The 20,860-nt window shown below is 42.6% G+C and overlaps 1 protein-coding gene across 1 annotated transcript in view; it reads left to right on the forward strand.

Moving 5' to 3' along the window:
- SLIT3 (slit homolog 3 (Drosophila)) overlaps window positions 1-20,860 on the forward strand; it is a gene marked incomplete at its 5' end in the record, with an annotated part of 205,812 nt that overhangs the window by 28,424 nt on the left and 156,528 nt on the right. Inside the window, one exon of the mRNA XM_008582348.1 lies at window positions 10,012-10,083. Coding sequence (XP_008580570.1) covers window positions 10,012-10,083 — 72 coding nt within the window. The remainder of the gene's footprint in view (window positions 1-10,011; window positions 10,084-20,860) is intronic.

A 20,860-nucleotide genomic window follows, 5' to 3' on the forward strand; every position in this document is an offset into this window, starting at 1 on the left:
AGGCCCTGACCAGGAAAGACTGATTAAAATCTCTGCAATTTACAACTTGCCTGGAGCAAAGAGAGCCATTTCTCTGGATGTGCCATGCTCCTGCTCAAGAAAGCATGAAGCTGTCCCAGCCTGGTCAGAAGGCTACCCATTGCATCCCAATAAGTGACCTGGAATTTAAGCATCTCCTCAAGTTGTAGGTGTCCATGATACTCAGTAACTGGAGCTAAAATCAGTCTGCTTCCCCCAGCAATCCTAAAAGTCAAATGGACTGGGTCTTCCAGGTAATCTAATTGAGAGAGACACACAGGGGACAGTGGGGGGACACTGCTGAGTGTGCTGCCTTCCTATCCCATCTTCTGGGTAAAATGCTTGCAGGCCAAGGAATGCAACTGGGTCCCAGTGACAAATACAAAGACCAAACCCTGACTTTTCTCACCAGCCTCTTCCAAGCCTACAATAACTTAAGCCCACACAGTCATATTACAGGCTCCCTATCTCCACACTTTGAAAGTCAAAGAAAAATGGAATAACATGATGGATAAGCCCCACGGCTCCCAGATCAAGAAGGCAGGTTTGAACTCGACTCTCCAATATACTAGCTGAGCTCCCTTGATGATGCAACCTAACCTCTCACAGGTTTCCTCCTGTGTTCACAACTAGTCCTACAGATGTAAATGAAGGGATGACCAAAGGGTCATAAAAATTTGGAAAGAATGGTTCATTTTTCCTGAATTTGTACAGGAAGTTTCCATAGAGGTTGTGACCTTTGATGAGGGCCTTGATGGATGGGGAGGGGTTCCCCAAACAGAGGAGGGGCAAGATGTGGGAATATGGAATTACTTGGTATATTCACTAATTGGGAGGTGGGGAGGGTGGGGGAGTGGAGTAATGCCAGGCAAAGGAGACTGCACTGTTTCCTGAGAAGCAGCCTCACATATAGCCATCATGAGCATGGACTGACCTGGGTTTGAAGCCAAGTTTAGAGATGTAGCTCCCAATGCCTCACTTTCCTCTTGTGTAGAATAGGAATTGTTGTGGCATAAGGCACTTAAGGTGCTCAGCTCAATTCTGGATGCTTAATAGATGATGACTAAATGCTCTATGCAATTATTATTGTAGTTGCAGTGGTGGCAGTGGTGTTACAATTTATAACATAGGCCAAAGGGAGTCACTGAAGGTTTGTGTACAGATTAAGAAGTGTTAAGACTTAGAAATTACATACCATAGATGGTGTGGCATTTGACTATTTTAGGTGCTCAATACATTACTTGATTGGTTATTAATTGGAAACAGTCACCAAGAAATGGGGTTAAATTTTTTTTTTGTCTTTTTCATGACCAGTAAGGGGATCACAACCCTTGGTGTGGTGTCGCCCGCACCATACTCAGCCAGTGAGCGCACCAGCCCTTCCTATATAGGATCCGAACCCGCAGCGGGAGCGTCGCTGCGCTCCCAGCGCTGCACTCTCCCAAGTGCGCCATGGGGCCGGCCCTAAATTTTGCAATCACTCAGGAGAGAACCACCTTAGTTGTTCTTGCCTTTGGTGGCTTCTCATATTTCAATCTCATGGCAGCTGAAAATGCACGAAAAGCATGTGAGTTTAAACTGCTGCCCTCAGTCCAGAAAGAATATATTGAATATCTCAAATAGTAGATTTTTTTTTTTCGTCCTGAGAAAGAAGAAGGGATAAAGGGATAGATTCAAATCACAGAAGAGTCTGAGTAAAATGAACAGGAACTTTTTCTTAAGAATCTCATAAGACATCAATCTCAGGTCACATACCTTTAGAATTGAAAGAGACCTTAGAGATTATATAAAAACAAATTCCTTTGTGTAATATTATTTGTTTTAAAGCCAATAAAATTAAGCAATGCCACAAATACATTTTCGGAATGCATATATTTTATTACTTTAATACTCAAAACTTCCTCTCGGGCTAAATGTTATTATCTCCATTTTACAGAAGAAACAGAGATTCGGAGGCATGGATGTGAGTCACTTAGTTAACATGGCTAGAAATTACACAGGGCTTAGTTTTCCATTTTACAAAAAAATGCGTAGCAAATATTAAAAGCTTCCAAAGGGTGAGTTGGTATGAGTTGGAAATGTAAATAAATTCAAGGGAATCTTCGGTAAATTTGTAGATGAGAGAACCATGTAATTTTTTTTAAAGGAAAACAAAGATCTTTGGACGTCTAAGGAAGCAATGCAGCCTCCACGCACTGTTGGGGAGAGAACGATCCCAGGCTGGGTTGATCTGTGGCTTCAACCCGGAGTAGTGATGCTTACAATCCTGTATTTGAATAAAAATCAGCATCCCACCTGGGCACCAACCTCTTGTCTAGGAAGAAATGCCTCCTCTCTGACTTCTCCTATTGGTTATATTCACACAGCTGGAACAGTTCACCTCTCGAGTCCAATGGAACAATTTCTGAAACTGCCATGAGTGTGGAAAAAAACAAAAAACTCACTATCTCATTGCAGTTTGTGCTGCTTGGTTTAGAAGAAGGAGTAAAAAACAGAGATATAAGAGATAACTTTCCATGCCCGTTAACAAAAGCACATTTCATCTTCCCGGTTTCTCACTCACTCCTTCCTCCTTCCAGCACCTCTGCCGGGAGGAACCACAGATGGTTATCACTCAAGAGTGTAACTAGGGAAACCACCAACCTGCCCCCATCGCTATGGAGACAGCCATTTATTTGTCCAGCCTCTAAGTAATCATGATATCAGCAAGACTGGCGAGTAAAACATGGATACTTCTTACAAAGAAATTCCAATTTCCAAAGAGGAAGGTTGAGAATGCATGGTAGAATGTTTCAGTGACTGTCAGGGCTCCCACCAGCCTCACTGTATGTATGTTTGCAAAAGGACAGCCCGTTTTACAGAAGATGCAGGGAGGAGTCTCTTAGAGCCAACATAACTGAAAGCCAAGTTTGTGAATCAACAGACGTTTTAAGGTTTAGGGACGCAGTGAAGGGAATGGTGTGCTGAGAATAAATCTCTTTCCTACTGAGTCAGCCCCAGGGGTATAACAGGGTCAACAACCACCGCAGTTTGCCTGAGATTAAGGAGTTTCCCAGGATGGGACAGAGGAGTCTCAGTGCTAAACAGGGAAAGTCCCAGGCAGACCTTGGTGAGCTGAGCATCCTACGTATAAAATCGTTTGGTCCTAATATGAGTTTGACGACAGGAAACAGATGGATTTGAAGCAATCCTCAAAACAGGAGAGCACATTTTGCAAACTAATCAAGCTTTCTTGGTCCCTTGGTCTAAAAGTTGCTAGGAAACAAATGAAGCTCTCTCACCATGACTATGGAGTATTTTAGTTTGATTTGCTTTTTGTTTGTTTGTTTTGTTATTGTTCTTTTATTATTCTAGAAATGCCAGAAATATGTTTTAAATTTAAATTTGCCTAAATTAAATGGGAGCTCCGCTTCTTCCCCATATAGCTAAGGATAGCTCCTTAATGCTAAATTGGTTTGCAGGGATTTGTCCCCCTGCATTTTTCAGTATGAATTTATTTGCTAAATGCCCAGCATACAGGAAACTATGTAAACACAGAAGTGGAGTTATTGATATTTCCCAGCGATGTGTAAAACACCCCTTTTATTCTCCAAGGTCTGGTGTGCCTCTTTGTTGCTAATCCATCATCGGTGTTTGCATTATTGCGGAGGCTGCTTTCAGGAGCATCTACTGGAGTGGATGCTGTTATTCTCCTGCTGAGAAGTTGCATGTGTTTAACAGCAATATGATATATACTAAATAAAAATATATCGTGTTAGCCATGTGGCCAAGTATGCATAACGACACTTGTTAAAATAGACTCATGTTCAATTTTCAGCTAAGTCCTAAGCAGGCTATGCTGATCAGAGAGCTTAATTAACCTAGGACTCTGTCCTTTGCAAAGAAGATATGGTAGGTTGAAGTTGTTAGAATGCTAACAATCAATTATCTAAATATCTTTGTAAATATAACTGCATGCACCACATTAAATGTCAGAGGTCAACAATCGCTTCACTTATTTTATAATATGTGTTTGTATTTACATGCATACAAGAGAGATATTACGTGTAACTATGTATCTAGAAAAATAGGCATAAAGTTGTTAGTTCTATTGCAGGGATCTTTGTGTATACTTGAATAATTTATGGATCAGTAAACATCTATATGCATGTATTCTTGAGTCTGGTGGACAAGTGTACAAAATGTGCAAAATAGATTCACCTCCTTTTGCTCATTTGAGATGTCATTTTAATGTGGAATTACAGTAACTTCTTAATGATGAGAAGTAGTGACAATTCATTAGCAAATTGTGGCTTAGATCAAGTGTTTGATTTGCCTACAAAGTGTGACCAGTACTCAATTATATGAGGTATATGCATTTCTTTTGAACGTATTTTTTTTCCTTTTGCCAGTTAAAATAACCTTGAGCTTTTTTTTTTTTTGAAGACCCCAGCTAGCAGCAGACAAATGCTTATATAATTTGTTCTTCAATAGTGATTTTTTTAAGAATGTTAAACTGTCATAAAAAGCAACCTTCAGAAGCACTACTAGATTTCTTCTTTTCTGTTTAAAGGACAATTGGATAATAGGGAGAAAAGAAATAGCATGTCAAGACTCCTTCATGTTTCATCTTTCACCTTGTTTTATGAAAGCAGGGATTCCCCAGGTTTGTTTTTTTTTTTTAATCGTTGCAACCTTCTATTGCTGCTCGGTCTACAAAAAAGTACACCTCAAATATGTATGTGTACGAACATATATATTTCATCGAAAACAAATATAAATTAGTTTTTAGAATTCTCATAAACCTTTTCAGATAATTGAGATATAAAAACCACAGGTGGCAATCTTCTTCCAAATATTTTCAAAGGATGTCTTACACTTCATTCTATATCTGGGTACCTAATGCAGTGTGAACATTTAATAATACTCTGTTGCTCTTACGGGTTAATCGTGGGATTCTATGATTACAGACTTGCTTTGGATTCCTAGTAAGGTTTCCCTCGTGAATTTCATACAGAAGTGCTCCACTTACTTTGCACATTTTGTGTAGATGCTTTTGTTCACAAATTAGCAAACTGCTTAACTCCAAATGATGCTAAGCCTTAGCTACTTCTCCCATTTAGCATGAGGAGGACTGCAGCGACTCTAGCTGCAGTCCTGGAGCAAATGCTGCTGCTGGATTTGGGGCCCCGGAGCAACCGTGCCCTTGGGCTAAGTTTAACCATCCATCTGACAAGATGCTGCGGCCCCAGAACATCTGGATGAGAAGTGAACAACTGGATGGATGTGCCCTGCTGTGCAGACCTTGCATTTAGATAACTAGTTGGGAATTTTATTTCTCTCACAGATATCCAAAGCCTGTTTCCGGGGATTTTTATTTTCAGGGTATTCCTCGTGGGACTCACATGCATCATTGAAATCCTGAAATTTTCTTATTTTTCTTTCTTTCTTGTTCTTTCTTTCTTTGGTTGTTGTTAAGAGATAGGTAGATTGCTCTTAATATTGTAGTCAGGTTTTTAAACCCCTTTTTAAGGATCTAGATATGCTTCTTTAATTTTTGAAGCACCAAAATATTTCTAATCCCACTTCAATTATGAAATTTCAAATTGCAGTTGAAAGAGATGTACTGTGATCATAGGAATATAATGCTTACAAATGGAAATTCTTACAAAAGCAGTATCTCCCTGTCTGCTGTTTGTGGAGATTATTTTAAGTCCTCACTCACGCTGGCTTTCCTGTCTGACTTGTTTATATTCTCAGAGTATAAAAATACAGTAGTAAGAAAGCTTCTCTCAGGGAGTCTGCATTTAGTTCTTGTCTGAGGATTCCTTTCTAAATGGACTCTGGTATCACTTTAGCAGTCACATTGTTTGCTGAAACCCAAGCTTCCCGGGGAAATTAGAGCAGCTAATTTAATATCATAAAACATTTGGGGGCTTCTCAGCTTATGCAGAGACAGGGGAGTGTAAATCAAGTCTAGTGTTCTGTATAAAGTAAAGGACAGTAAAAGTTGCCTACAAAAAATAGCCAGCCTTTCTTCAATCCACTACTTTCCTGCTCCCCGTCTTCACCCTGGGCCCAGAGAAATCTCATTTTCTTCCGTCTCCTTCCCAAGGGCTCTCCAGGAGATCTATGTCTCAGAAAGATAAGGAAGCCTGGAGGGCGTTTAGCCCATGTGGGCATGAAGGGAATGCATGATCAGTCTTTACAGTCGTTGTGGATACTGTTAGGACCATAGGGACAGTGTGGCTCATGGCTTAGAGCTTCTTTTGTATAGTTTGGCCCCAGCCCTGACACATAGAAGGACTCATTCTGCAACCCTTAGTGACCATATGTGAAGTACCTGGCACTGTGCTATGCGCTAGGGTAAATTATTCTGTACAGGAAGAAGAGAGGATTCAGCACGATAGGAAATACACTCCTTCTTGTTGAGGAAAAATAAAAAGCTATCAGGCACCCTCAGACTGTGAGCGCTTTTTGCTCCCATTTCCAGAGTTCTTTTTACACCTGCTTCCTGAGTGCTGGTGCACTTGCTGTGGGGGAGGCGATGGGCTTTTTTGATTTGTTTTTGAGAGGGTCTTTGAATGAGTCCTTTCAAAGGCACGATATGGGCCTTTGACCTGAGAGCTTAGGATACACGTCGGCACCTCCAGTCACATCGGCCCCCAGAACCAAACTGCTAAGGCAAATGCTTTCTCCTCAACTCTGGAAGGTTCTCTGTATGTTCAGTAGTACTACACTCCAACACCCTCAAAGAAATGCTGGGTTTGTGTATTTCTCCTCCCCTCTCCTGTGCTTCGGGATGAACTTTTATGTCTCTGAGCTGTAATTTTGGAAAGAAAAAGAAACCTGTTTAAACCCAGTGCGTATTTACTTTGTTTTAGGGACCTAGCATATTTGCGTGAAATATCAGGAATGATTATGGACGATTAATTGGGCTTTTTATTAATACTGTGACGCTTGGTGCCATGAAGATGTAATAGCTGGGAAGTAGAGTGACGGCTGCAGTTTTTGTTTGCCTGACGGAAACCCTTAGGCAATGCACTCAGAGAGACTCTTGTAATGAATGGAGCATCTGAAGAGTGGCTCTTTGACTATCAAGGTTGGGATAAGGTTCCTGTTTGGTTTATCTGTGGTTAGAATAAAAGGAAACAGTATCAGTTATAATAAATTTCTTCTAGAAAAGCATGCTTAAGCATAAATATTTTAAGTTTTTATATGTTTTATGTTTTAAAATATTCTGTAAATACAACCGCAGAGATGCTTATATTAAAGCTCAGTTTTCCCCATTACAAATAAACAACTAGATGTCAACTTATGCCACCCACTGAAAATATTTAAACGTCATGTAATTGATCATGTATCATTGGATTTCTCTGCTTTCAGCCTGAAAATGGACAGAACCCTCTCTAAGACTCTTTGTCCCCACCACTTACTTCAGCATCTTGAGTTGCAGGACTCTGAGGGGATATCGAATAGTGCTTTTTAAAAAATCTTTTGCACGGTGAAGGGCCATAATAATCATATACATTGTATATTGACAAAATAAAAATTAAAAAAATAAAAAATCTTTTGCACGGTGAAGGGCCATAATAATCATATACATTGTATATTGACAAAATAAAAATTAAAAAAATAAAAAATCTTTTGCACGGTGAAGGGCCATAATAATCATATACATTGTATATTGACAAAATAAAAATTAAAAAAATAAAAAATCTTTTGCCCATCTTCCCCCAACACAAACGTTTTTCTTTTCTTTTCATGACTTCATTTTTTCCCCCCTCTTTCTAAACTTTCTCTTCCCCCCTGCAGATTCTGTTCTTTCCATGTAAAATTCTGAACATTTAGAGTCTCCTGTTTGGTTTCTGGTGCTTTCAAAAAGAAAAGGAATGGAAAAGACAAATCCACCAAATAAATAATATACTAATAGTAAGGACCTTTCTGTAAGGTCTACACAAAAGCAAATGTACCACAACTGCCATCTCTGCACACCCCGGACTTCCCAATTTGATGATTTAGATACTTTTCTACTTAGTCGGATGGTGCCATTTTTGCCGAATTCAGCATGTTCGTTGAACAATTTCTTGGAGCCAAAAGCCAATTCCACTGCATTTCTGCTTGGTAAGGTTTGGTGGCCTTGGCGTGGGGAAGGGGTTGTTGATTCATTGGCCTGCAAACTGATGATAAATCTGGAAGCTGGGCAGCTGTGCTAGATTACCTTAATAGAACCTCTGCAGGGAATTAGCGGCCCTAACACTACAAGAAATCCATGAAAAAGATGCTCAACAGACTTGTGTTAAGAAAGGCTCCAGAAGAATTAGGTGTAGGAAGCACTCAGTGAGATTCCGTGTAAGCAGGGATCAGCAAGAACTTTGAACACTAGATACAGAATTTGCCCTAAAGTGTGCTTCCAGTGTCTAGATCTTGTACTGTGAGCACCTGTTGAGATGATACAATTTCCCTATTCTTGTAGCAGCACCTGTCTTTTGTAACGTACAACATCATTCAATTATGTGTTCCATTCACGTGCATTTACACAATCCTACATCTATATACTTTTCCAGTGATAATAGTATTTTAATTCTAATTCTGTCTTCCATCAGCAGAAAATAAAGCCCTCCATGAGGGTTACCAAATGTAGCTTTGACACATCTTTTGTAGAGGGTTGTCTTGGGATAGATTAATGCAAATTACGAATGAAAATTCCAGCAATGGGAAATCCTTCTTCCTGAGAGGGGCTCATTTTTTTCTGAAACAAAAGAAAAAAAAAGAGTCTATAAAGGAGTTTTTTAGTACAGCCATACTTCTTTTGGCCTGTATCCCCAAAAACCATGGTATGTTCTGCAAAGTACAATAGACAATCTGGTGTTAATAACTATTTTTTGTATAACATCTTTTCTGCGGTTTTTTCTTTTCTTTTTTTTTTTTTTGAGAATCAAATACATTATATTTAATATACAAGTATGATATTTAAGTAGGGATGTGGTCATGGTAAATATCCTGACTTACCCATCATATGTATTTTGATTTGGAGATAATGGTATCTATCTGCTATCCGTCAACCAAAATACCTCAGTCCCCAACTAGAATGCACATTAGTCATGGCACCGTTTTAAAAGACATTCTTTTCATGCTCATAGGATGGAAAGGGAAATAAAAAAGGAGTCCTGAAATAGGTGCATTTAATTCTCCCCAGTTTAGATGTAAGTGGTACATCTTTAAGGCAGTAACAATATTCCTTTTTTCTTCCCCCACCACAAACGCTTCCATCAATGAATTTCTTTACTGTTGATGATGGTTAGTGCAGTTTGAGGGAATCTGTATTTAGTCAGAAAATGCTTCAAGAGAATGACCTACCAGATGGGCCCGTAACAATGCACAGAGGCATCAAACCACCACAGACATTTGGTGCTTAGAATAATAAAAAGACTATAAAATTAGATTAGTTGAGTCTAATTTGGAATTGTTATATTCCCCATGTACCCTCGCCGCTCTTGGGCAGATAAAGCCTTGAGATTTAGCACTGTGTCAGAGCAGGAGACTGCAACTTCCAGTAAAAGGGAGACGAGGGAACGGGAGAGAGGAAAAAGGCATTCTGGGAGGTCGCGGAGGGCAGAGCAGTGACCTCCAATGATTTACAGGCCTTTAGCTTAATGAAATTGTTTCAGTGACATGACGGTAAGAGCTCGTAATGGATTGGATGCCCTAATGTAATGAAATTACTCCCTTCTGCCTAAAAAAAAAAAAAAAAAAAATGCGCAATTAATATTTACTGAGACCTGACAGCCTCTGGTGCGCTCGTCTGTGTAGTTCTCTCAGACAGTCAGAGAGGAGAGACGGAGCAGCGTGGCAGACAGGCTGGCTCTGCACGAGCTCCTGGCGGGGACGAGCAGAGCCTGCAAGGGGGTGGAGGGACAGGCGCTCGGGTGGCCAGGGACGCCCGGCCCGGGCTGCCCAGCCCCTCGGTGCTGTCCCCGCTCAGCCTTCACGCTCTCCCTTGCTTTTCCACAGGCAACTGGACAACAACCACATCAGCTGCATTGAAGATGGAGCCTTCCGAGCGCTGCGCGATCTGGAGATCCTGTGAGTTGATTTTGTGATCGCTGCCTTGTGTGTGCCTGCGTGTGTGTGTGTGTCCATGTGGGGAGGAGAGAGGGGGAGCGTGTGTGCCAGGGGGTCCGTGTGGATGCATTTCTGTGTCTTCTGCTGCAGTGCTATTAAAATTGGAAACCGGGAGATCCCTCCAGCTCACCTTGGCCAAAGTGTTTGCAGGCAGCAAAGTGTGACTTCTCACCTCCCACAAACTGGGGTTCCTGCTAATTAAGTCTCCTGTCTCCCCCCAATGCTCCCATAGTGTTTGTTGCTAGGTGAGACAGATAGGCTGGGGTAGCCCCCCAGTGCCTGCCAGAGCATTCAGGGAGAGTCTGTTTGAGTGTGGATATACCAGAAGGCAGGTTACAGGTCTGGGGCCAATGAGAGAGGGGTGAGCACCAGGAGGTCAGTTGGAATTACCTGGAATCGGAAAGGGACCTTGGCACAGGACAGGGGGGAATGTCAAAGAGCCTGGTGAAGTCCAGTCATTGCCATTGCTCCTGGGATCTCATCTCAGGTTTCAGTTCAAACTTTAGGCAGTAACCTCAAAGTGGCAGGGGGAAAAGATGAGAGGAGGTGGTCCCCCTCCCCATAATCCCACCTTATACTCCTTATCTTGAAAAAATGGGTAGCTGTCTTTCTATGTTCTGCATTTTCAAATGGGTCTAACTATGGAAACCTGATTTTCAGGGGGGGAAGCCAGCTAGGAGTCATCTTGGGGTCATTCCCACTAAAGTTGAATTGTGTAAGAAAACATTTTGATTGTTCTCACCGAAAGCTACACTCTGGCTGGCCCTGACTTGGGGAAGCCTGGAGAAGAAGGCAGTAAAGCATAGTAGAACTTGTGTCGGGAGATGGGTGGTTCAGTCCAGATTCTGCCACTAATTAGCCATGTGACCTTGGGCAAATCTCTTTGGCTCTCAGAGCCTCAGTTTTGTCATTTGTAATAAGAAGGGATTGGTTGCTCTATCTTGGGAGTGACTTCCCCTTTCCAAATTCTGTAATTGCTTGGTTCTAAAAATAATTCTGATGGTACAAGTCTAGCCAATGAATGATAACAGAGTAGGCTATGTCAAGCATCCCCCCCAAAATAAAAAATTACATAGTCACAGGTTACCTCTGATTCCAGAAGAACAAATGAATGCCAAATAAATAAATGAATGAACATATTAAAATATTCCTTTGTATGTAAAGGAAGGAGTAGAGGGTCCTCTCCCACCGTCCTTTTCACCTGGCCCCACAGACACTAGCAAAGGGTTGGAGACAGCCTCTCCACATTGTCTGAGAGGAAGGTGATTCCAGGAGGAATCACGGGAAATGGGGGTGCTGATGCTGCAAGCTGCTTGAAATTGGATGAAAGCTGAGAATTCCCAGTACAGAAAAGGCAGGACCCACAACCAGGGAGGTCAAGTTGTCATTCCTAAGATGGATGGTCTCTCCTCCTCAAACTCTGACCCCGGAACTGGCAACAAATGCGTGTCTGCGAGGAAGAGGATGCCAGCCCAAAATTAGTAACCCAGGACTCCTCTTATTGAGAGGCTGATGCTGAGACAAGTAGGCATGATTTTCCCCACCTGCAAAAAAGCATTTGTAGAAAGGGCTGCTAGGAGCATGTCACCTTTTTCCTCCCTGAAAGAGAAAATGAAAAAGATGAGAAAATTCCTTGGGAAGAGACCAGGAAATGGAAGTCACCAGCTGCCACAAAACAGCTGTGATGACCTGACGGCTTCGTGTTAGTTCTCTGTGCTAGGAGTGATGTGGTCTCGACTCGCCAAGAAGTCAGCCTGGGACAGAGGAAAGGGCTTTACAGTCGGACACACCTGGGTGTGGAGTCCCAGTGGCAGTAGGACTTGGGTCAAGCTTCTTAACCTCTCTGAGTGTTTCCTCAACGTTAAGAAGAGACGCCTTACATACTACACAGGAGGAGCTCTCCAAATGTTGTCCCTTCTACTTCCCTAACTTTCTTCCCCACACTGCCATCAAATTCCTGCCCAGAATTGGACAGCTCCTCTCTGCTCAGATGTTTGCTATTTTAAAAATTGGTATCCAGATATACCATGTGTCTCAAAGTTGAAACTTAAACACCCCCCAAAAAAGTACTCATTCCTTATCACAGCAAAGAGGCTACTGATTAGTTTATCTTCTCAATTCCGAACAAAGCCAGATCAATAGCTTTGTTTTAAAGATGCTCTCATTTGGCTTCACATGGCTAAGTACTTAAAATTAATCATAATCAGTTATTCCATGGGTTTTTAATTTCCAGCAGAGGCTCGCAGCTTTGGAATCATCCATCTTAATGGCGAGCCATTCGGAAATTGGCTGGAGCTGACATCTCCATTTAAAGAACCTCCGCTCCCCACCCCCAGACCTTCCAAATCTCATCCACACATTGACATTTTATAACGCTTCCCTGTAATCATGGTTAAGGCACCATAAAGAATCTTGGCAATGAAATAGTAAATAGAAACTAAGTGTGGGCATCACACATAAACCTAATAAATTTCTCAGAGAGAAAGAGGCAAGTTCAAAACACTCCATCCCCAGGAAGGTCATTTTTAAGTATCTAAAGCTTAAACGTCTGCAGATTAAGAAGGCAAAATGTAACATTTCGGGTGGGTTTTCTCTGGCCTTGGGCAACATGAAGCAGAAAACAAGGAGACTCATGATGTTCTCAGGGGACACTGTCAAAATTAACTCAAGGAAGTTTGTGACGTCAGCTACTAGTGGCAATATCTTGCATGCAATAACTCTGTTATTCCATCCTCCATGTGGATGGAAACTCCGTAAAACTTCTTTCCGTCTAGGCTGAGGTTGGTTCACCTGTTACATTGCATGAGAATTTAGGAGGTGAGTCTGGGAGGGACCCACTGACAGTGAGGAGAAGTCACCTGGTGCGAGGTTGGAAAACACTGAAATCTGCCCACCCCAACCTCGTTTTTGGCTCATGCCCTATGGTAGATGTCCAGCCCTGAGTGTGGTGGACGAGGAGAGGAATCTTCACCCTCCTCTGTAAAGGGAACATAAAAGGGACAAGAAGAAAAGCTTAGTACAGGTGAGACTTCTCAAGGCTGCCGTGCCACCACAGTCGAGGAATAATAGGGAAAATGATCACAGCCGGTTGTTCCTTGTGTCCAGCACTGTAACCACTATCTCCCTTATTGTCCTCACCACCCCTCGATGGAGCTACTGTTGTCACCTCCCCTTACAGAGTAGCCCATAAGCCAAGTCACTGCTGAACTAATAAGCCACAGAGCCTGTGAGATGAACCATTCTATCAGGCTGCCTTTTTGATCTGTGTCACCAAGGCTGTCGTGGTGTTTGGCTCCCCTGAGGTGTGGCTAGTGTATGCGGCAGGATGGTATGAATCGGCCTGCAAGAACTGGGCTAGACAAACTCTCAATGACTCACAACCCTGCTGGGGAGAACATCAGAGCCTCCCACAAGCTTCTGAAATTGGCCTCGTCATTCCCTTTACCCAGTGAACAGGTCCCCACAAAGTTGAAGGTAAATCAAACCTGCAGGAGAAAGAAAATAATTCTGCTTTTTCACTGACTTCCATTGTAGTTTCAGAGACAATTTATTCTCGTTTCTGGCCATTGCCAGTTGGCACTCAACAGTTTTGGGACTCTGTTCTTCAGCCCCCTCCAAAGACATAGCCTCAACTTTGTAGCATTTAAGGTTCTTAATGAAGGGACCCAGCCTTCTGTGAGACAGACTCTGTCTCTGTTACCCAAATCATTACCCTTTCATTTCCACCTGTTCCATACATTTGGCAATTCACATATTAGGTTTTCTCCAAGAAAGTTGTGCACATACTGCAGTTGAATATGCCAAGACTGCATTCCCAGCTCTGTGTGGTCAGGAATCATTGCAGCGGTGCTTGAAGCCATGGGTTTCTGGCCCCTGTGAGCTAGGCTGCAGATTGCCAGGCATTTCACCAGTTATACCAGGCACCTCTCTGCCCAACATGCAATCATGGGTCAGAAAAATGCTTAACTCTAATGAAAAAAAAAAATTAACAGTATGGACAGAGATAAAACAAAAATGAGAAAACCTCATTAATAAAATATGTAATTAAATTTTTTCAATGGTATTGTGGGAGAAGAAAAAAATATTTGCAGACTTTGTCCTCTGACTAAATGTAGCAAGTCAGAAGTTCACTAGATATGTTGTCAAAAACACCAGACTGCAGATGTCAGGAACACATTCTGAAAATGCCTCATCTCCCAGTGAGTGGTCTGCCATTGATAGATCACCGGTGTCAGCTAAATTGCATGGAGATCCAACAGGTCTGGAGATAACCAGTGTGTGCTGTTTTGAAGGTCTCACTTCCATTCATGTCACTTGCCAGTTCTGGAAGTTCAGTGACATTATTATAGGCTGGCACTGGAAAGAACTTAGGTGTCTCTAGAATGACCTCTTCTTGTTCACATAAGGCACAGAGAGCAGGGCTGGGACTAGAGGGAGGCACATCTCTCCTAACATTCTGCACCCTGAGTGCCTCCTTGGCTCACTCTGGTCCTGGCCCTACTAGGAGACCTGTCTGAGGTCAATGGCAAGGTGGTGGAAGCAGAGGAACTAGAACCTAGGACTCCAGACTCCTGATACCATGGTCTTTGTCCACATTAGGCCCCTCCATGCAATTAGGCTGTTCAGAAGGAACCAGAGATCCTAAGCCGTTTGTCCTTTCAAAACTGGTTGTTAAGTTTTTGATATTATTTAGGAGGTTTGTCCATGACAGAATCAAGGGATGATCCAGCTTTCAGCTCTCTTTAAACCAGAAGTTGCAAACTAGACCACAGATCATATTGCACCCGCAGATGAGATTTTTTTCCTATAGAGTGTTTTATAAAAATTGAAATTAGCATTTCACATTTAGGAATTGGGATATCTTACATAAAAATCCAGATTTCCAGCTTCTCTTGAAAAACCAGAAGCACTGGCAACCCCAGGCCAACATTTTCACATTACAACGGTTGGCTGTGGCTGAGGGGCACCTTCCCTCCTAAAATGGAGTGTGTGTAGATTCCACTTTGCAATAGACTCCTACACACTTAAGTAACTGCCAGCTCAGGCAAGCCCCGCTCTAATCCATCCAAGAAGGAAGGACATTCTGTGCATGTATCCAGCATAGTAAAGCTGTAAATGAGCAGGTGCTCCAGTGGATCAAGCTGTACGGGCCAGAGCTTACCAGAATCATCACACGGGTATGCCCAGAGAGAGCCCAGCCCCGTAGAGTCCAGGACTCCCAAAGCTGAGCAAGGACACCCCACAGGCAATCCGGAATATCTCATCTTCTGGGAAATTCTTCTGAAGAGTTAAACTAGTCTCCAAATTCCCATCCATTTTAAATCCGTTGTAATTGGGTTCATGAATAAAAAGGTGACAAGCAAAAGATGAACCCAGTTCTACATCTTTATTACTAGAGCCGCCCCTATGCTGTTTCTTGCTCCCCAGATCCCCACATCAATCAGTGCACGGAGCTCCCTCTCAGCTCACATTTAGAGAGGAGAGATTCAAGAGTTAAAGCAGGGGTGGAATTAACCAGACTTTTAGGGTTGTTCTAATTTACTCATATCCAGGTGAGTATGACACAGCCTGATACTGAGCCCCACAGGTAAACACAGAAGAGTGAATGGAGAAGGAAGTCCTTTGCTGATATAAGAACGCAGTAAAAATGAATTGACAACCATCCTCATACCCACAGCAGGGTGTGCTCACTCCCGTAGTGTGGGGGTTGGCGTCCCAGCTGCAGGGTGCCAGGCACGGGGTGTTAGGACATTCAAGGACATTGTCATCCAGTTCAGAAAACCCAGAGTTTAGTGCAAGTGGTGGTCTGTCCTCCATTTCAACTGAGCTGCTTCTGGATGTTCCAATTAACAGATAATAATAATGATGTTATGATAATACATTACATAATTCAGTGATATAATAATTATTAGTATAGTTACCGTGAGCATTATTGTTATAGCCTCCATGTTTGAGCATTTTCCAGGTTCTGTGATAAGACATTAGAATGTAGCATCTTATTTAAATCCTTACCACAACTTTACAAGATGAATCCTATTAATCTTATTTTACCAAGCAGGAAAGTGAGGCTCTGAGAAGTTGAATAATTTGCCCAAACTGACACTGTCAAGTACAAGAGAGCTAATCTCCCAGTATTCAAATTCAGTTCTTCCTGATATCTGAGCCCCTACACCTAACTGCTCTGCTACAAAAAATGAAAATTAAAAAATATTTATCAGAACACACATACCATAGAAATAATTGCATGCATTAATAAATATATTGCTATATTAATTAATATAGTACTGGTTGAGATTACTGGCTGTAGTGAACACTCAGAATAATTCAGGAACCATGGTTTTTCTTTTTGAAAAGTTGACTTATAGAGTGCTTAGATCTAAACTTGGGATCTCAGCTTAATCAACTCACATCTAGTTCCACAAAACTGCCCCAGACGTGGCGGTATGAAATCAAGGTTGAGTTTGGGGGTCTTAGAGTCCTCCCATAGAACTGGCTGCCAGTCCAGCTTTACCAAACTGGATGGTTTGGGGTTCAATTCCTTATCAAAAGATGGAAACAGGAATACCCACCCCTTAGGTCGGTTGTGCGGGTTAAAGGAGATTCCACTGGTGTGAGCCTAGCACAGAGCAGAAGCCCAGTCGGGATACTTGTAAATTGAAGTTGGCAAATACTTCTGTACTGTTTCACTGGCTTATCTCCAGCTCATAGTAGGTGGTCAGTTAAAGTACATGGAACCAAATCAAGTTGAAATTAATTAACTAGACCAAAGCCCACCCCACCCCAGTCCCTCTAGATTCTCTATTATGTCTTGGCCCTGAACAGAATTAAGGTTGTGGTTGTCCCAGAGTTATTTTAAATGCTGAACAATTTAGCATTTTACTGAAACATTCCATTTTGCACATTATCTTTGATTTTGTATTCCTTCAGCTAAATAGTGACTTTTCTTTCCTTTTTTTTCCTTGTTAATAATGAGCAAAATCAGAGCTACAGTGAAAATTGGTGTCTTCTAACAGAGATGATTCTCATTTTAATTTATTTACAAAATGTTTCGCCTGGGTTTCTCCAGGAGATGCAAACATTTGTTTCAATGGTCTTTGGAATAAGGGTGTTTAAACATGATATTATTTGAATATAGAATTATCACTGCTTAATGGAAGTCTTAAAATATCTACAGAATAGTATTTTTTTTGGTACCCTGCTACAAATTATGATTTGTTCAGGCAATCAGGATTAAAATTGTGCTTTGTGGAAAACATCAGTCACTTCCATTCAGCCCCCAGAAAACTAGGAAAGGAACTGGGTTTTCTATAAATGCTCTTGTCAACACAGCACACACGTCCCTCATGGTCATCCAGACTCAAAGTTTGATGTTAGTCATGCTCTTAAAATGACTAGCCTGCTATTGAGAATACCAGGTTAAGGAAAAGGTAAATATTACCATGAAATCTAAAATAATTTTATCCATTTAAATAGGCAGTACTTTAACTTTTAAAGTACCTAGAATCTGGGGTGCCTCGTGGCTTCTGGTTTATTCATTTCCCTGTTAACCAAAGATTAGTGTAGTCTCTAAAGTTGAAATGTGTTGGTATACATTGCTGGGTGAAGAGGATGTGGCAAAGATAATTGAATTGTTCTTCACCAACAAAGGATCTTGAATCGTTTTCAATGCAGTACCCCACAGATATGGACAATCAATTATATTTCAATTTTTAAAAAAGGAGTGGGGGTGGGCCGGCCCGGTGGCGCACTGCTACGGTGCGCCACTTGGGAGTGCGGCAGCGCTCACGCCGAGGGTTCGGATCCCACATACAGACCGGCCGCTCACTGGCTGAGCGAGGTGCGGGCGCAACACCGAGGGTTGCGATCCCGTTGCCGGTCCCGGTCCAGTACGGGCGCGACACTGAGGGTTGCGATCCATTGCCGGTCACGAAAAAAGACAAAAAGGAAAAAAAAAAAGGAGTGGGGGGATCTTGAATCAACAAACCTGCTGTTAACAACTTCTCCTGTAAGCAACACTTAGGTGGTGTCAGGTCACGGAGGCCTTACCATCCCCAGGGCTCACAGATCCCAGCTGCCAGGTCTCTGGGCTGAAATTTGGGCTGGACAAACTTGGTCTGGGAGCAGCCTTTGAGTTTGTTTGGTCCCACCTAGAACAAAATGGAAAAATAGCTCTGCATCTTTGGAAAAACATTCCAGGGGGGTTTCTCTCAGGGGCAAGATGGGAAGACCGGTGGGGAAGCCACAGAGCTGCCAAACGCACACTGTGGTCAGTTCACTCCCAAGATGGAGCTTCTGCATTGATGTGGAAAGATGCCCTTGCATTGATGGTCGGCCTCTGCCCTTTCTCCACCCCCTCAAGCTGCTAGCAGTAGGCTTCAGCGACCAATATTTGAGCATGTTCAGTGAGTATCTAACCCCTCGATCAGCTCTCATTTCATGGCTCTGCTGGATCTCTGAACCACGAGCTATGTTCCCCTTGAACAGCCAAACCTGCCTACTACCCCATCTCCATTTCCACCCAGGATGCCCAAGGTTGGAGGGCTCAGCTTACCTGTAGCCAAGAGTCCACTACTCTGTAGAACTGGGTCCTGAATGCCAAAATCCTAGGACCTAAATCAAGAAATGCGCCTGCTCCTACCTGTTGGCTTTATGGAAGGAAGAATGGCAAGGGAAGGTGAGGGAGACACAGAACTGGGGAGAATTGGAGCAACATTCCTACTTTTCCCTGAGCTGCCAGTTCCTATTTCGAAGGCACTCAGGAGTAAGGGATGATGAAGACAAGGGATGAAAGGAATAATGATTCCATTTTTCCGAGGTCATATTTGGATTCTTTTGACTCATCACAGAAAAGCTCTAGAGAGTCCATTTCCTTTTGAATTATAACTAAACCAGAGGACCCCAACTGCTGGCCCATGGGTTGAATGAAACCAGCAGATATGGGGCTTGAATTTTTAAAAAAATTTTTTTGGTTTTTCTAGTGTTTTAAAAAATTAGAATTTTATTGCCAACATTTAAAACTCAGGTAATTTTGTGTGAAAGTGTGGAAGTTCAACTTCCATTGAGTATCTAGAAGCTGTGACAACCCTGGGCCTGCATGTGGCTGTGATCGTCTGGAGCAGCACTGTCCAATAGAACTTTCTATAATGAAAGTATTGTATATCCATGCCATCCAGTATAGCAGCCACTAGCCACACATAACTCGAGCACTTGAAGTGTGTGGCTCGTGCAACTGAGAAACTAAATTTTTAAAAATTTTATTTAATTTTAGTTGATTTAAATTTGAATTGCCACGTTTAGGTCATGACTATCTTCTTGAATGGCTCAGATTTAGAGCTGAGTGGCAGGTGCACCTTTGGACAGGGCATGCCATCTGCAAATTTCCATAGCTCCCACTAGTCCTGCCTCCCTGCATACCCTGCTCCAAACCTCTCAAGCCATTGCACATCCATTAAGAAGCAGAATGTTTAAACAGTGTGTTTTTGTGGGTTGTTTTGTTTTGTTTTTTGGCAGCTGGCCAGGATCCTTGGGTTATCAGCACCATGCTATAGCCAACTGAGCTACCTGGCCAGCCCTCTAAACAGTGTGTTTTTAAAAGGAAATATTTTGAAATATCTGCCACTCCCCTCACCCCCCACTCTGCCCTTTCTCTGTCTTAATTTAAACATCTGGGTCTGGCACCCACAAATGACCCACTTTCATTGAAACCCAAGATCTGATCATTAAAACCATCTCCCACCAAAGCAAAACCTCTGTGTGAATTAGTTTCCTGATCCCCACTATTCACTTCTCTCAGCCTTGCAAATGACTTCCACAAAGTCAACTAGGTAGAAAAATCACTCCCATGTCTGGGTCTATCCATCTCCATACATGAGCTAGAGATGTGGCAGCTGGTTAGGGAAGCGAGCCCATTAACCCCACAGAAGCTGAGCCAGGTGTCTGCATAAAGAGAGAAAGAAAAAGAGCAGACCCTGCATAACTATTTTCACATGCTGCACAGTGTGACTTTCAGAGTTCGGCCAGATGTCCTGCCTTTGTGCAGAGCTGGGCAGATCTGGGTATCTACAACCACACGCATGGCCGACTGGAAAACTATTTCCAATCCAGAATGCCCTTTTAGAGCCAGCCCCAAACTAATTGGAATTGGAGAGTGAAATTGTAGGCTAGAAAGACCCTAGAGGTCAAATGGTTCCACCACTTCATTTTAAAAGAAAGAAACGCCCCCAGAAAGGTTAAGTGACTTGCCCACAGCTGCAGGAAAATTTCATGGGATAACCAGGCTAGAAAACAGGTCTTTTGGCTCTATATCCAATGCTATTTATTGCCGTCTGCCTTTCCCCTATATTAGCAGACAGGAAACAAAAGTTAGTGTAGGCAGTTTTTATGTCCTGTTCATGCCGTCCTCCCTTCATTTCCAGCATTTTGCCAGAGGGAACATTTTAAATTCAACATGGGGACAACATCCTCCCTTTCTAGGGTGAGGGGTGACCACCCCAGTGCCCCAACAGGTTGCTGTCCAGTCAAAGGGCAATCTGGGAAGAGACGGAATTTCACATCATTGATCCCTGGCTACCAATGAGTGAGCCCTGGGACCCCTGCCCATTTGTCTACCCAAACAGCCCATGGTGTAAATTGCACCCGGCTTCCAGAGAGTCCCTGCCTTGCAAATATCAGGCTGCATAAGCAGGATTTCTCTGGCATCCCAGCCCAGGAACATAGCTTCACACACCCTGTGCAGTTT

The sequence above is a fragment of the Galeopterus variegatus genome, unplaced genomic scaffold (genome assembly GCF_000696425.1).
Source record: "Galeopterus variegatus unplaced genomic scaffold, G_variegatus-3.0.2 Scaffold2578, whole genome shotgun sequence".
Taxonomy (NCBI): Eukaryota; Metazoa; Chordata; class Mammalia; order Dermoptera; family Cynocephalidae; genus Galeopterus; species Galeopterus variegatus.